General features: G+C 37.8%; 1 protein-coding gene across 2 annotated transcripts in view; it reads right to left on the bottom strand.

The window, feature by feature from the left end:
• Positions 1–3,581: 3,581 nt before the first annotated feature.
• The window catches only part of LOC102808208 (upstream stimulatory factor 2-like), a 44,020-nt gene continuing 31,623 nt past the window's right edge, over positions 3,582–15,978 (bottom strand). For both annotated transcript variants that reach the window (XM_085499080.1, XM_085499081.1), the window contains exons 7-8: positions 13,890–14,055; positions 3,582–4,413 (exon numbers count right to left, since the gene is read on the bottom strand). In XM_085499080.1, the coding sequence (XP_085355206.1) occupies positions 4,192–4,413; positions 13,890–14,055 (388 nt within the window). In that variant the 3' untranslated portion in view covers positions 3,582–4,191. The remainder of the gene's footprint in view (positions 4,414–13,889; positions 14,056–15,978) is intronic.

Raw genomic sequence — 15,978 nt, 5'->3', positions numbered from 1 at the left:
GTACTTTATACATGTTAGGATGCATGTCCATGACAATTTGTTTCAAAATCTGGTCAAGGATGGCCGATTGACAGCCATCTGACCTTACTACTATATTTCCACAATTTATGTACCATTTTCATTCGTATTTGGCACATCATACATATCAGTGTGTTTCATAATCAGATCAAAGATGGCCGAATAACGGCTGTTTTTATTTTGACCATATTACTATGACACGAAACACGTGTTTGATGTAAATAAACAATCTGTTGTATACGCCACTTGGAACTCAAGTTTCAAGGACACACTCGCGACAACCTCTCCGCTTTAATATGACGAGCACAAAGAGAACTTAACGGGGACTGTGTCATTTTCAATGACTTGTATATCAATATACAATAAAACTAAATAAAAAAATAGTCAATAAAACTAAATAAGAGACATGTGAACATAGAACACTTTTCTGGTGTATTGGAAACTGAAATTGATTGGCTGCTGAGTTGGAATGACAATTTTTGGTTTCAAATACCCCAGGATAGTGTTCTATGTTCTTAGTGTAATTAGGTGTTCATATTTAAGGGATTTTTCCACACAATAACGACGAATTCGGCTGAATTGTTTTTTGTCCAGATTTGTAGTAATCTGAAAAACATGTTTCACAACTTGTCTCTTATTTAGTTTTATATTCCATTCAAGAAGGCGGGCCCCATACAGTAAATATCGTATTTATTTTATTATCGCGTGTGCGCCAGCTGACTGTGAGCTCCACTATTTGTGATGCATACACGGATAGCAATCAGATTCATCAAAAATTATTTTTACCCAAAATGACAATGAAAGTTATATAATAGGCTATCTACGTTAGAAAAGAAGTTGTCAGGTTAGAGTTTGAAGGCAGACTGTAGAATATGCGTTGTATGAAGCCTTTGACGTGTTATGTGTACTGTAATAAATGCAACAGTTACGAACCTGCAAGTTTGAATAGCAGGACATTACTTAGAAGTTCCATAGCTTTAGTTTTGATTGAGTTTTCAGCATTTTAGGGCATCTTCAAGGCAACAAATCTCGTGCAACATTCTATTTTAGGATTATATATATGGACCATTAAAAAATCAATATTCGATGTGTAGTATTTTTCATTAAGATTAGATTAGACGACCACACCACACTCCCAAGTGGTTTCCGGGATAGTCATTAGTGCCCTCCCGTTTTTATTCATACAATTGTGCTATAACATAAGTCCCTGTTTCCAGACTGCGTCCTAACGAGTAAATAAGTAATACCGGTAATCATATTTTGATAGAGATTGGACCTTCAATTTCTGGAATGTTCTCCATTGTCCAATTCCTTACAAGAACAAATACTCGGCTAAGGCTCAATTTGATCTTTCATTTCAAAAAGAAATTAGAAGCTTGTACGATTATGATAAATGCATACAATAGGGTAGAGGTGTAAGCGAGAATATGTAATCTTCATTTATGGTGGAGATTTGTGCTCCAGAAATGTCTCCTAGTTGTAATGTATTGATTAATTCCATTAAAACTTTATATACAGTTAATAAACAATACATACATGTATACCGGTATGTTGATAGACACAATTTCACAATCAAAGTCTGGTTAAAAATGTTGGTAATGCAAAATACATTTATATATTATGAGGTCATTGTGGAGTTGGAGGTTGATGTGACGGCGTACTGTCTATTATTCATCTTTTCCTCCCAATGATACATCATGGGAATACCAAAATCCAAAAAGTTTAAAAGAGAAAACTGGTGGCAGCCATGTTTGTTTTTATTATTAGAGAACGCTTGCGCGCATAATCATTCCACATTTGGAATAGGGTAGGATAAAAATACCGCAAATTTATGTCATGTAGTAACGGTGACAGATGTATAATAATGATAGATATATTGATATACAAGTCATTGAAAATGACACAGTCCCTGTTAAGTTCTCTTTGTGCTCGTCATATTAAAGCGGAGAGGTTGTCGCGAGCATGTCCTTGAAACTTGAGTTCCAAGTGGCGTATACAACAGATTGTTTATTTACATCAAAACCGTGTTCCGTGTAGTACCGGTAGTAATATGGCCAAATATAAAAACAGCCGTTATTTGGCCATCTTTGATCTGATTATGAAACACACTGATATGTATGATGTATGTGCCAAATACGAATAAAAATGGTACATAAATTGTGGAAATATAGTAGTAAGGCCAAAAAGTCAGATGGCTGTCAATCGGCCATCTTTGACCAGATTTTGAAACAAATTGTCATGGACATGCATCCTAACATGTATAAAGTACATGTATGTGCCAAATTTGAATGAAAACTGACAGAGCACGTCCAAGATACCGCATAAAAAAACAAAAACAAGATGCCTGCCAGTCGACCATCTTTGATCCAATTGCGAAATAAATCGTCGAGGACATGTATCCTAACATGTATAATCTATGTACCAAGTTTGAATGACAACTGACAAACCATGTCCAAAATACAACATTTTCAAAAAACAAGATGGCTGCCAGTCGGCCATTTTGAATTGAATCGCTAAACTACTGCATGTGCATATGTCCCAAATAGGGTACTAGGCACATGCAAAGAATGAACGGAATCGGTCCAAGGGATTCTGAGATACGACTCCGGACGGACGCACAGACGGAGACTGAATTATAGGTCCCCGTTTTCGGACTTCGTTCGAACGGGGACTAATTAGAGAATTTAAGTTAACACAAAATTTGAGAGAGCTCCACCCAAGGTACCTATATAAAGTATCAAAGTAATTAGGCTACCCATATAAGTCACAAATGGCCCTTTTCACTAATAATATTCACTAAATTAGACAATCAAAGTTATTGTCACAAAATAACAAATCTAAGATGTTGACTGACTAATGGCGAAGGCCAATCAGTAATAGCTCAACTTTGTCAATAACCGAGACAAAAAAAAACAAAAACAAATAAATTTGACATATTTTATTACAATTTACACCACACAGGTGTATGTATGGCCAGGTCCTCCATACTTCACTACATGATAACATACAAGAGAAAACGCTTTAATTTATCATAACAACAAAAAGAAAAGTAAAACACAAATAATCCCCATATTTATCAAAACTATTTACATAATTGCAAGGGAAAAATACCCAGCAATATAAACAATGGCATACTGTCACAAGGTTGCCATGAAAATTTACAATTGTGTTACTGCTGTATCAATCAGCTCCCTGTATGATTACCTCAAACCACTGATAGCGACCAAATAATTCCATTAGAGCACAGCTTTATAAATCCATTATATTTCAGTCAACGAGGTACACCAAATGATGCCATTTTCTAAAGTTATTTCATCGCCAGCTGATTCATTTACAAACCATTCATAATAGCTATGTGTGCAGGTTTTCAGCAAGTGATTCTATAATACTTCATGTTATAGTGATTAGGCTGGTTGAATAAATATGTAAAAAAGCAAATTCTGTCAGTGTATGGGTTTATGAAAATATTTCTCATGGCATAAACACAAAAAATGATCTCAACTTTTTTTTTTTTCAACAGTGACAGCTAGTTGAAGCAATTCATGTAATATAAATACAGAGTATTTTTCACTTTTGTCAGAATTTATTTTAAATTTACATCATATTATGTCACAAAATGTTTTCATAATGTTTTATGGAAACTGCTGTTCTAATCTCAAAAGGTTTTTCCTGAAAGGGCCTGCAAATTGCAGATGTAACAGTAATAAACAAAATTTTAACATTAAGTAATGTGACAAAATCATGTACACATGCCACTTCCTGTAACACAGACCATAATTGCATTGAGTTGAGTTTGCAATGTGACTAGAGCTGATCCAGTACAGCAACTTGTATTTAATAAATATATCATATTGGTCAACTGAATATTACTTGCTCTCTTCAAAGATTCATTGCTACTTCACCAAAAATACAGTGTGTCTTATCGTCTCATTTAAGCTTAACATCACATATGCCAGGAGATTAGCAAACAGAAACACAGACTAAAACAAAACATGGAAAACCATATTTGTTTGTCGTATATCAACACTGACAAACTAGATTTTAAAAAAAAAGTTATAAAAACCAATAAAGAGATCATGGCAGGTAAATTTGGTCCAGGGATTAGGGCATGCCAGCTATGTACATGGGATTGTGGCTAGATTCAATCCAAGTCTTTTACATAGGGTTTGCCATTCAGCTTGTATTACTTGATGTAACTACAGCTTCTATTCCATGTTGCTGTAACTGAGCTCTTAAAAGTGCATTTTCCTGTTTGTATTCTTCAACTTGTTGTCGTAGTAACTCAGCATCTACAGATAATCGTTCTGTTTCCTTGAGACTCTCTGCCATCCTATTATTGGCTGTACGTAATTCATGAATGTAGTCACAAGTTTTGGCAAGTATCCCACCCTTACTCTGAAACAAAACAACAAAATACAAGTCTTAGCTTCAACTCAAAATACTTGTGTCAAAATGTTACAATAGTCAAAATAAACCCTTTGATGTGGTGGAAGTATAACATTGAATTGCTGAATCAAATCAACTCAATAAACACATAACACTAACACGAGATGAATTCTGAATTCAAGAACACAGTGACTTATGTTGAGTCATATCACACAGTATCAGATTGTCTGCCAGTGATTAGGGTTGAGTCATGTCACACAGTATCAGATTGTCTGCCATTGACTTGGGTTGAGTCATGTCACACAGTATCAGATTGTCTGCCATTGACTTGGGTTGAGTCATGTCACACAGTATCAGATTGTCTGCCACTGACTTGGGTTGAGTCATGTCACACAGTATCAGACTGTCTGCCAGTGATTAGGGTTGAATCATGTCACACAGTATCAGATTGTCTGCCATTGACTTGGGTTGAGTCATGTCACCCAGTATCAGATTGTCTGTCAGTGATTAGGGTTGAGTCATGTCACACAGTATCAGATTGTCTGCCATTGACTTGGGTTGAGTCATGTCACACAGTATCAGATTGTCTGCCAGTGATTAGGGTTGAGTCATGTCACACAGTATCAGATTGTCTGCCATTGACTTGGGTTGAGTCATGTCACCCAGTATCAGATTGTCTGCCAGTGATTAGGGTTGAGTCATGTCACACAGTATCAGATTGTCTGCCATTGACTTGGGTTGAGTCATGTCACCCAGTATCAGATTGTCTGTCAGTGATTAGGGTTGAGTCATGTCACACAGTATCAGATTGTCTGCCATTGACTTGGGTTGAGTCATGTCACACAGTATCAGATTGTCTGCCAGTGATTAGGGTTGAGTCATGTCACACAGTATCAGATTGTCTGCCATTGACTTGGGTTGAGTCATGTCACACAGTATCAGATTGTCTGCCAGTGATTAGGGTTGAGTCATGTCACACAGTATCAGATTGTCTGCCAGTGATTGGGTTGAGTCATGTCACACAGTATCAGATTGTCTGTCAGTGATTAGGGTTGAGTCATGTCACACAGTATCAGATTGTCTGTCAGTGATTAGGGTTGAATCATGTCACACAGTATCAGATTGTCTGCCATTGACTTGGGTTGAGTCATGTCACACAGTATCAGATTGTCTGCCAGTGATTAGGGTTGAGTCATGTCACACAGTATCAAATTGTCTGTCAGTGATTAGGGTTGAATCATGTCACACAGTATCAGATTGTCTGTCAGTGATTAGGGTTGAATCATGTCACACAGTATCAGATTGTCTGCCATTGACTTGGGTTGAGTCATGTCACACAGTATCAGATTGTCTGCCATTGACTTGGGTTGAGTCATGTCACACAGTATCAGATTGTCTGTCAGTGATTAGGGTTGAGTCATGTCACCCAGTATCAGATTGTCTGTCAGTGATTAGGGTTGAATCATGTCACACAGTATCAGATTGTCTGCCATTGACTTGGGTTGAGTCATGTCACACAGTATCAGATTGTCTGCCAGTGATTAGGGTTGAGTCATGTCACACAGTATCAGATTGTCTGCCATTGACTTGGGTTGAGTCATGTCACCCAGTATCAGATTGTCTGCCAGTGATTAGGGTTGAGTCATGTCACCCAGTATCAGATTGTCTGCCAGTGATTGGGGTTGAGTAATGTCACCCAGTATCATATTGTCTGCCATTGACTTGGGTTGAGTCATGTCACACAGTATCAGATTGTCTGCCAGTGATTAGGGTTGAGTCATGTCACCCAGTATCAGATTGTCTGCCAGTGATTGGGGTTGAGTCATGTCACCCAGTATCAGATTGTCTGCCAGTGATTAGGGTTGAGTCATGTCACCCAGTATCAGATTGTCTGCCAGTGATTGGGGTTGAGTAATGTCACCCAGTATCATATTGTCTGCCATTGACTTGGGTTGAGTCATGTCACACAGTATCAGATTGTCTGCCAGTGATTGGGGTTGAGTCATATCACAAAGTATCAGATTGTCTGCCATTGACTTGGGTTGAGTCATGTCACACAGTATCAGATTGTCTGCCAGTGATTAGGGTTGAGTCATGTCACCCAGTATCAGATTGTCTGCCAGTGATTGGGGTTGAGTCATGTCACGCAGTATCAGATTGTCTGCCATTGACTTGGGTTGAGTCATGTCACCCAGTATCAGATTGTCTGCCAGTGATTAGGATTGAGTCATATCACACAGTATAAGATTGTCTGCCATTGACTTGGGTTGAGTCATGTCACCCAGTATCAGATTGTCTGCCAGTGATTGGGGTTGAGTAATGTCACCCAGTATCATATTGTCTGCCAGTGATTGGGGTTGAGTCATGTCACCCAGTATCAGATTGTCTGCCAGTGATTGGGGTTGAGTAATGTCACCCAGTATCATATTGTCTGCCATTGACTTGGGTTGAGTCATGTCACACAGTATCAGATTGTCTGCCAGTGATTGGGGTTGAGTCATATCACAAAGTATCAGATTGTCTGCCATTGACTTGGGTTGAGTCATGTCACACAGTATCAGATTGTCTGCCAGTGATTAGGGTTGAGTCATGTCACCCAGTATCAGATTGTCTGCCATTGACTCGGGTTGACTCATGTCACCCACAATCAGATTGTCTGCCATTGACTTGGGTTGAGTCATGTCACACAGTATCAGACTGTCTGCCAGTGATTAGGGTTGAGTCATGTCACATAGTATCAGATTGTCTTCCAGTGATTGGCGTTGAGTCATATCACACAGTATCAGATTGTCTGCCATTGACTTGGGTTGAGTCATGTCACACAGTATCAGACTGTCTGCCAGTGATTAGGGTTGAGTCATGTCACACAGTATCAGATTGTCTGCCAGTGATTAGGGTTGAGTCATGTCACACAGTATCAGATTGTCTGCCATTGACTTGGGTTGAGTCATGTCACACAGTATCAGACTGTCTGCCAGTGATTAGGGTTGAGTCATGTCACACAGTATCAGATTGTCTGCCAGTGATTAGGGTTGAGTCATATCACACAGTATCAGATTGTCTGCCAGTGATTAGGGTTGAGTCATGCCACGCAGTATCAGATTGTCTGCAAGTGATTAGGGTTGAGTCATATCACACAGTATCAGATTGCCTGCCAGTGATTAGGGTTGAGTCATGTCACACAGTATCAGATTGTCTGCCAGTGATTGGGTTGAGTCATGTCACACAGTATCAGATTGTCTGCCAGTGATTAGGGTTGAGTCATGTCACGCAGTATCAGATTGTCTGCAAGTGATTAGGGTTGAGTCATATCACACAGTATCAGATTGTCTGCCAGTGATTAGGGTTGAGTCATGTCACGCAGTATCAGTCTGTCTGCCATTGACTTGGGTTGAGTCATGTCACCCAGTCTCAGATTGTCTGCCAGTGATTGGGTTGAGTCATATCACACAGTATCAGATTGTCTGCCAGTGATTAGGGTTGAGTCATGTCACGCAGTATCAGATTGTCTGCCAGTGATTAGGGTTGAGTCATGTCACACAGTATCAGATTGTCTGCCATTGACTTGGGTTGAGTCATGTCACACAGTATCAGACTGTCTGCCAGTGATTAGGGTTGAATCATGTCATGCAGTATCAGATTGTCTGCCATTGACTTGGGCTGAGTCATGTCACACAGTATCAGACTGTCTGCCAGTGATTAGGGTTAAGTCATGTCACATAGTATCAGATTGTCTTCCAGTGATTGGCGTTGAGTCATATCACACAGTATCAGATTGTCTGCCATTGACTTGGGTTGACTCATGTCACCCACAATCAGATTGTCTACCATTGACTTGGGTTGAGTCATGTCACACAGTATCAGATTGTCTGCCATTGACTTGGGTTGAGTCATGTCACACAGTATCAGACTGCCAGTGATTAGGGTTGAGTCATGTCACACAGTATCAGATTGTCTGCCAGTGATTAGGGTTGAGTCATGTCACACAGTATCAGACTGTCTGCCAGTGATTAGGGTTGAGTCATGTCACACAGTATCAGATTGTCTGCCATTGACTTGGGTTGAGTCATGTCACGCAGTATCAGATTGTCTGCAAGTGATTAGGGTTGAGTCATGTCACACAGTATCAGATTGTCTGCCATTGACTTGGGTTGAGTCATGTCACACAGTATCGGATTGTCTGCAAGTGATTAGGGTTGAGTCATGTCACACAGTATCAGATTGTCTGCCATTGACTTGGGTTGAGTCATGTCACACAGTATCAGACTGCCAGTGATTAGGGTTGAGTCATGTCACACAGTATCAGATTGTCTGCCAGTGATTAGGGTTGAGTCATGTCACACAGTATCAGACTGTCTGCCAGTGATTAGGGTTGAATCATGTCACACAGTATCAGATTGTCTGCCATTGACTTGGGTTGAGTCATGTCACACAGTATCAGATTGTCTGCCACTGACTTGGGTTGAGTCATGTCACACAGTATCAGATTGTCTGCCACTGACTTGGGTTGAGTCATGTCACACAGTATCAGATTATCTGCCATTGACTTCGGTTGGGTTGGGTTGAGTCACAGTATCAGATTGTCAGCCATTGACAAATTTACCATACTCGTCCGACTCATTTGGGGGCATTTCTAGCTTTGTGGTTATGTTCAACTAAGTGTAAAATGTCCCAAATGTCTTTGGACTTTTGTGAATATTGATAATGAAATTACAGTGTGAATACTGAATGCAGGTTCTGACAATGGCCCTATCGACTGTGAACGGTGTTCATAATTCATTTCTTCATTCAAATCTCAAAAATTCCCAAGTTCACTTTTGCATTGCATTACAAAAATACCTGATTGGTTAATGCAGGTCATTTCATGCAGAAAATAAAAATGATCAAAGAAAGCTTAGAAAGAACTCCCATGTGCTGAGAGTATTGGAGACACATTAAATATAATTCGAAATTACTTAGCTGAAAACTAATTATGCAAATCAGAAAATTAATATGACCAGATTTGAGTGTAAAACTAATGAGGTCTGCGCAATGTAACAGAAAATCTATGTCTCCAAGTTTAATTGAAATGTGATTAGAACCAAAAAATTATGAATTATTATGCTTATTAGGGAATTAATATGAACAGATTTTTACCCCAAACTAATTAGGTTTGTACATTGTCCTAGAGCATCTTTATACTAAGTTTCATTGAAATGGAATAATTAGTACCGTGAAAACTCCAAAATTTCGACCCCTCTAAAAATTCGATCGCCTATTTATTTGCCGGGTTTCGGTGTTTTATTTACCTCCAAATTTTCGATTCCACTAAAAATTGCCGACTCATTCTTATTCGAAAATTGCGACCAGTTTTAGTTTTCCCACAAACGAAAAAAAAACCGATGTGAGCGTTCAAACGGGACCTTCCTCGAAGGCATGAATCCGGGTTTCTGATTGACTGAGAGATTTTTATTTTATTGGTAACGAAAATATATTCTAAATAAACGAAGTTTGAAATAAAAACGAACACAAAAATCTCGGCATGCTGCGTTTCTGAATTGTTGATTATTACTGTACTCAGTAGTGATTATAATAATGTACACAAAATAAATTTGTTGAATGGTTATGAAATACAAATAAAAGTCAACTTAGTTTCATCGTAAGCGAATGATTCCGGTCTCGTATAAACGTTTGATGCTGTAGGATATCCGCCATGTTCTCTTAGGTCAAATAGGTCAAATCGCTAATTAACCAATCAAAAAGCTGGATGATGCCAACGTGTTCAAATTACCATAGCTTATTTAAATATGTTAATGTTATTGAACGCAATGCGGAAGAGATTGGTGTTGTAGTACGATGTTTTGGCTTGGATTTTGATGCGAAAACGGCATGATTTTTTTTAAATAAAAAAATTAGTTGTTTTTAAAAAATAAACTGGTCATCTGAAGAATAATTTAACATTGTTCACAATGATAACAGCTCATTCTCGAAAGGAAGCTTACCCGCTCACGCTAGTCACGATAAAAATCATACACGTGTACTCTTGAATAGACCATGGAACTAGGTTTATAGTTCCATGAATAGACAAACGTCAATGACTACGGTAAAACTTAGACTCTATTTTAGCCGGCAGGATTGATTGAAATGTCCGAAAAATGACGCCAAAATACACCTTAAAAGTCCCATTTTATTTTCTTAAATCCCATTTTATTTTTTAATCCAAGGGCGAATTTACGGCAGAATTTGGTCCCTCAAATAAGGGACACGTGAGCTTTGATTCTAACCGGATACATTGCACTGGGTCGGGGAGATAGTTTGCTAAACTTCCATGCATCTTTTGTCCAATGCAGTGTTCTCCCCAGACTCTAAGCCAAGCATCGCGGCTAATTAACATAACAATACATCTTATTTGCATAATTTTGTTTGCATAATAATTAGTTTGTTAAATTTGTAAAATCTGTATGAAGAAATTAATAAATCAATAATGACATTTTTTTTCTATAACGGCATTTCAAAACTAAAGTCAGCGATTTTTCATTGATCTATCTATTACTTGTGTAACGCTACGATCACCGTAACATTGTCAGCTGACGGCATTGCGTTGAACGGGTATTCACCGCTGCTGTTGCGATCATCGGTCCCTGACTTTTTTGTTTAAAAATACACAAACTTAGAATGTTTGCTTAATTAAAACGATTTATTGATGATTAACTTATAAATTACGTCAAAATCGCCAACGAAATGTTGTTTTTAAACATCGCGGAAAAACATGCACTCTGCGCCGCCATCTTTGCTACCTCAATCAAAATCTCCGTTGTAACCCAGCATGCATCGGTTGTGATGTCACTACATGCGTTACGTCGCCTTAGGGTGGCGTTCCTCGGTAATGACGCATGAGGTATTTCTAGAGGTCAGGGTTCGTTTTTTCCTGGTCCGTCTCGTCTGCAGTTGAATAATTTTTACTTCGATTTATTTACAGTTTTTTTTCCGATGCGACTTAATTTCACTTGTTTTTTTAATTCTTGGTAATTAGTGTCACTGGCGATGAAGTAGTAAAAACGCAATTAATCGCAGTGCAGCAACTCGGGATAAACCATCCCGACGCAATGGGCAAATTATTACTACCCTAGTATTTTGGGTTTGCCAGCTCCGCACCCTTGATAGACTTGGTAACTTCTTGTAGACTTCCGTTTTTATCACTGTTTTTGTAAGGCTAACTATGTACAAAGGCGGGATTACCTTTCGATCAATACATGTCATTGTTTTAAAGATGTGCTAGACGAGGCTGACACTTGTAAACAATACAACGTGAATAAGCATCGCGGGCAGGATTTCAAGGATCGCGGGCGAAACAAAAGCGACGCGGCTGTTTGTCTAAGCGACGCGGGCCCGCAGTGCTTGAAAGGCCTGGGGAGAACACTGCAATGGGTACCTGTACTTCGAACATTCGCAAGTTTTTCTAGGTAGTGCGAGACAGCTTTGTCTTTTGACCTATTAGTTTTGTGCTGACCTCTTCTCCGCGTCTTGATGTTTTGTTTTGCTTGTCATAATACTCTCTGATTGATGACTTTGTTTAGATTTTGAGTTACAACTCGGCCACGACCTTTGCTTTTACCGTGAAACATGAGGAAGTTTACGTCAATTGACGGACATTGCATTTTTTTAAAAACTAATGAAGCACACTGTCTATCATCCCCATTTTTTCATTTGCTGATTTCTATTCTGAAAAATTCGACCGTCCGAAAATGCACCTTAATTTTGACTCTAAAAACACGTCACATATCTAACACCAATTATTTAAAACCGGTCGAAATTTTGGAGTTTTTACGGTACTTTAGATATCAGTGTGAAAGCTTAAAATTGGTTAATTATGCAAATTAGGTAATTAATATGTACCGATTTTAACCCGCAATTATTCAGGTCTGTCTATTGTCCTACAGCATCCATGTACATTCATTGATATGTGATGTATAGTACCTGAGATATCAGTGTGAAAGTTGGTTAATTATGCAAATTAGGTGATTAATATGCACAAATATTTACCGGAAACTAATTGGGTCTGCATAATTCTAGATTCATTGAAATGTGATGATTAGTACTTTAGATATCAGTAGAAAAGCTGAAAATTAATTATGCAAATTAGGTAATTAATATGCACAATTATTTACCCTAAAACTAATCAGGTCTCTGCATAGTCCTAAAGGATCTATGTACCAAGTTTCATTGAAATGCGATGATTAGTACTTGAGATACCCGTGGGAAAGCTGAAAATTAACTAATTATGCAAATTAGGTGATTAATATGCACAAATATTTATCGAAAACAATCAATCTCTGCATAGTCCTTGAGTATGTAAGTACCAAGTTTCATTGAAATGTAATGCTAACTACTTATATCAAATGCTGAAAATTAATTAATTATGCAAATTAGGTAATTAATATGTACTGATATTACCATAAAAACTATCAGGTCTGTGCAGTGTCGTATGACATCTATGTACCAAGTTTCATTGAAATGTGATGATTAGTACTTGAGATATCAGTGGAAAAACCGAAAATTGACTAATCATTATGCAAATTAGGTAATTAGTGTCCACGGATTATTACCAAAAACTAATCAAAACCTAGCATTAGTTCAGAGCATCTATGTACCAAGCTTCATCAAAATCCAATGAGTGGTTGTTTAGATATCAGTGGAACAGTCATGGAACCACTAAAAAATAGCTAATTATCATGCAAATTAGGTAATTAATATGCACGGATTTTTACCAAAAATTAATCAAATCTGCGCATATGTTCAGAGCATCTATGTACCAAGTTTCATCAAAATCCAATGAGTGGTTCTTTAGATATCAGTGGAACAGTCATAGAACAGCTAAAAATTAGCTAATTATCATGCAAATTAGGTAATTAACGAGCATGGATTTTTACCAAAACCTAATCAAATCTGCGCATTGGCCCAGAGCATCTATGCACCAAGTTTCATCAAAAACCGATGTATGGTTCTTGAGATAGCAGTGGAACAGTCGGACACACATACACACACACACACACACACACATACACACATACACACATACACACATACACACACACATACAGACACACTAACTGCAAAGACTCCCATTTTGTGCTTCGCACATGGGAGTCAAAAATTGCTTTGCATCAAATTTGTGTATGATCAAATACATTTGACCGTTTTCCCCAGGGATCCTAAAATTGTTCACATCGTAAATTCAGATAGTAAATAAATAAAATTATAATATCTGCAAATTTTTGTGATTATTCATGTTTCTTCCTTGTAAGAGTGTTGTGGAGATCAATGGCGACGCAACTCATTTCACAATTTTCCTCGAAATAGATAAATATCCCCCCCCCCCCTCCCTAATTTGGCACATGATGAACTAAAATTGTCATTTGAACATTTTTTTAAAGGGACGGATTTTTGGAGCTGAGTACCCTTAGTGCTGGGTCGAACGAGTATGGTAATAATGTAATTATAATTACCCCACCCACTTGTCCCTGCTTAGAGTGGTCTTGTCCACACTCTGGGACAAGTTTTGATAGCTTCACAATCCAGTTATTTATTTTATCTCTTCGTCTCCTTTCAACTTCATTATGTGTGGCTCGTCTTCTTTCATCTCTAGCTGTTCTAGTGCCATCTATTTTACCACTGAAAATAAGACATACACGTTACATTCTAAAGCAGCTAAACCAATATTTGTTTATAAATAAATAAACGCTGCTCGGACTGATAAATATGATATATAGAAGATAATATTTGGTAATTGTAGTCCTAAATAACTATTAAAAATAGCTAGACATTTCGAGCAATGGCTCTTTATCGATAGCATAGAAGAAAATGTTAAAACGCACAGGTAGAACATAGGAACATAAGAACGCGCATGAACCATAAATTAGAATCACAAAAAATTCCACAATAGAACAAATAACGCGCCTTAGGTAGTGAGCTCAACAAATGAGTTGAACTGTTTGTTGATTCCATGGGGTTCTTTAGTTCCAAGGCGGAATATAGTTTTCTCCTCGACATGCCTGAGCTGATTTTCGTTGCCATTGACAACACATACACCAGAAATAGACATATCTGTAATATTATGTCCACTAGAATTAAGGTAGCGAGAAGGGTTTTCTGACGTTTTTAAATAAAACATTCTCTGTCTGTGGTCTCGTTCAGAACAGTAATTTAGGTTATATATATCAAAAGACCAAGTATAGAGGTGCAAGTTCGCACAAACTGGACAGTCATTGTTTACATAATTATCACGCGACATCAAAAATGACGAATCTTGTAAAAATGACTAAGTCCGTGATTGCGAGAGCACACTGCGGAATTTCCTGGTGAAATTTACGTCATACATTGTTTGTAATCAAGTCCATTGAAATGCGTCTCCAATAATCAAAAGACTTATTATTCCGATTTCTATGCAGGTTTGTTTTTTTGTCCCCAAGTTATTTCATACTTAGCACCTTTAACAGACTATTATTCTGTGACAAAGCATTTTCTTTAAAAACCCAGACATATTTCGCACCATCATTATCTTTTGAACGATAACTGCGAGTTTGAATGTCCTAGTCCGAACGCACTTGATTTGGCGGCGGTCCCAATGAGTCGTACTCTATCAAAACTTCAACTCAAGAAAAACTCGAAAAACAGTTTTGGTTAATAAAACAATGTAGATTTGCTGCATTATTATAAATATACACTAAAAATGGCCAAACATATTAACCACTGATATCATAGAACTCATAAAGTAACTGTGAGTAAGGTATGGAGTCCTTCATTCTAGTAGGATGTGATGATTCATACTGTAAATAACAATGTGAATCAGTAGGTTTTGTGTAAAAATGTAGAAAATGTAGAAATCTGATCACCATCTACGTTAGTAGAAATATCGAGAAATGGTAGTGTTATTTCTGATATCTCATGTGTGTATTGTATGGCGGGATTAAAGTTGTTAACAAATATTAACCAAAATTAAATGGATTAAGTTGTTGTTGTTTAATGGTTTAAGTTGTTTATTAAATGGTTTAGTTGTTAACCAATATTTAATGGTTTAAGGATGTAGTAAAATTTCATGGGCAATTAACCGCAATGCAGCAAATCGGGATAGATCATCCTGACATACACTGCTTTATCACATTATTGTTTTATCAAATTATTACTACCCAAGTATTTGTTTTGGATTTTGAGGCTCCACACCCTTGAATAAGTTGGTAACTTCTTGTAGACTTCAGTTTTTATCACTATTTTTGTATGGCTAACAAAGGCGGGATTACCTTTCAATCAATACATGTTATTGTTTTAAAGTTGTGCAAGACTGGACTGACACTTGTAAACAATACAAAAATCATCACAGGCAAGTGTCCAAGCATAACTGTACCATGATGCTTCAGAGGCCTGGGGATAACACTGCATGTGACGTCATGAAATGAACAAATCTGAAAGAGGACCATCCCATGTAAGTGTGGTGTGAATGGCAAGGCAATTAAGCTGATGGTTTTGGAGAAGAATTCATTTGAATGAAAAAAGTTGACGAACGATATATGACAGATGGACGACGACAGGTGTGATCAA

This window comes from Saccoglossus kowalevskii, chromosome 5 (assembly GCF_978046115.1).
Source record: "Saccoglossus kowalevskii chromosome 5, keSacKowa6.1, whole genome shotgun sequence".
NCBI lineage: Eukaryota > Metazoa > Hemichordata > Enteropneusta > Harrimaniidae > Saccoglossus > Saccoglossus kowalevskii.
This window is presented reverse-complemented; position numbering and strand designations above follow the sequence as displayed.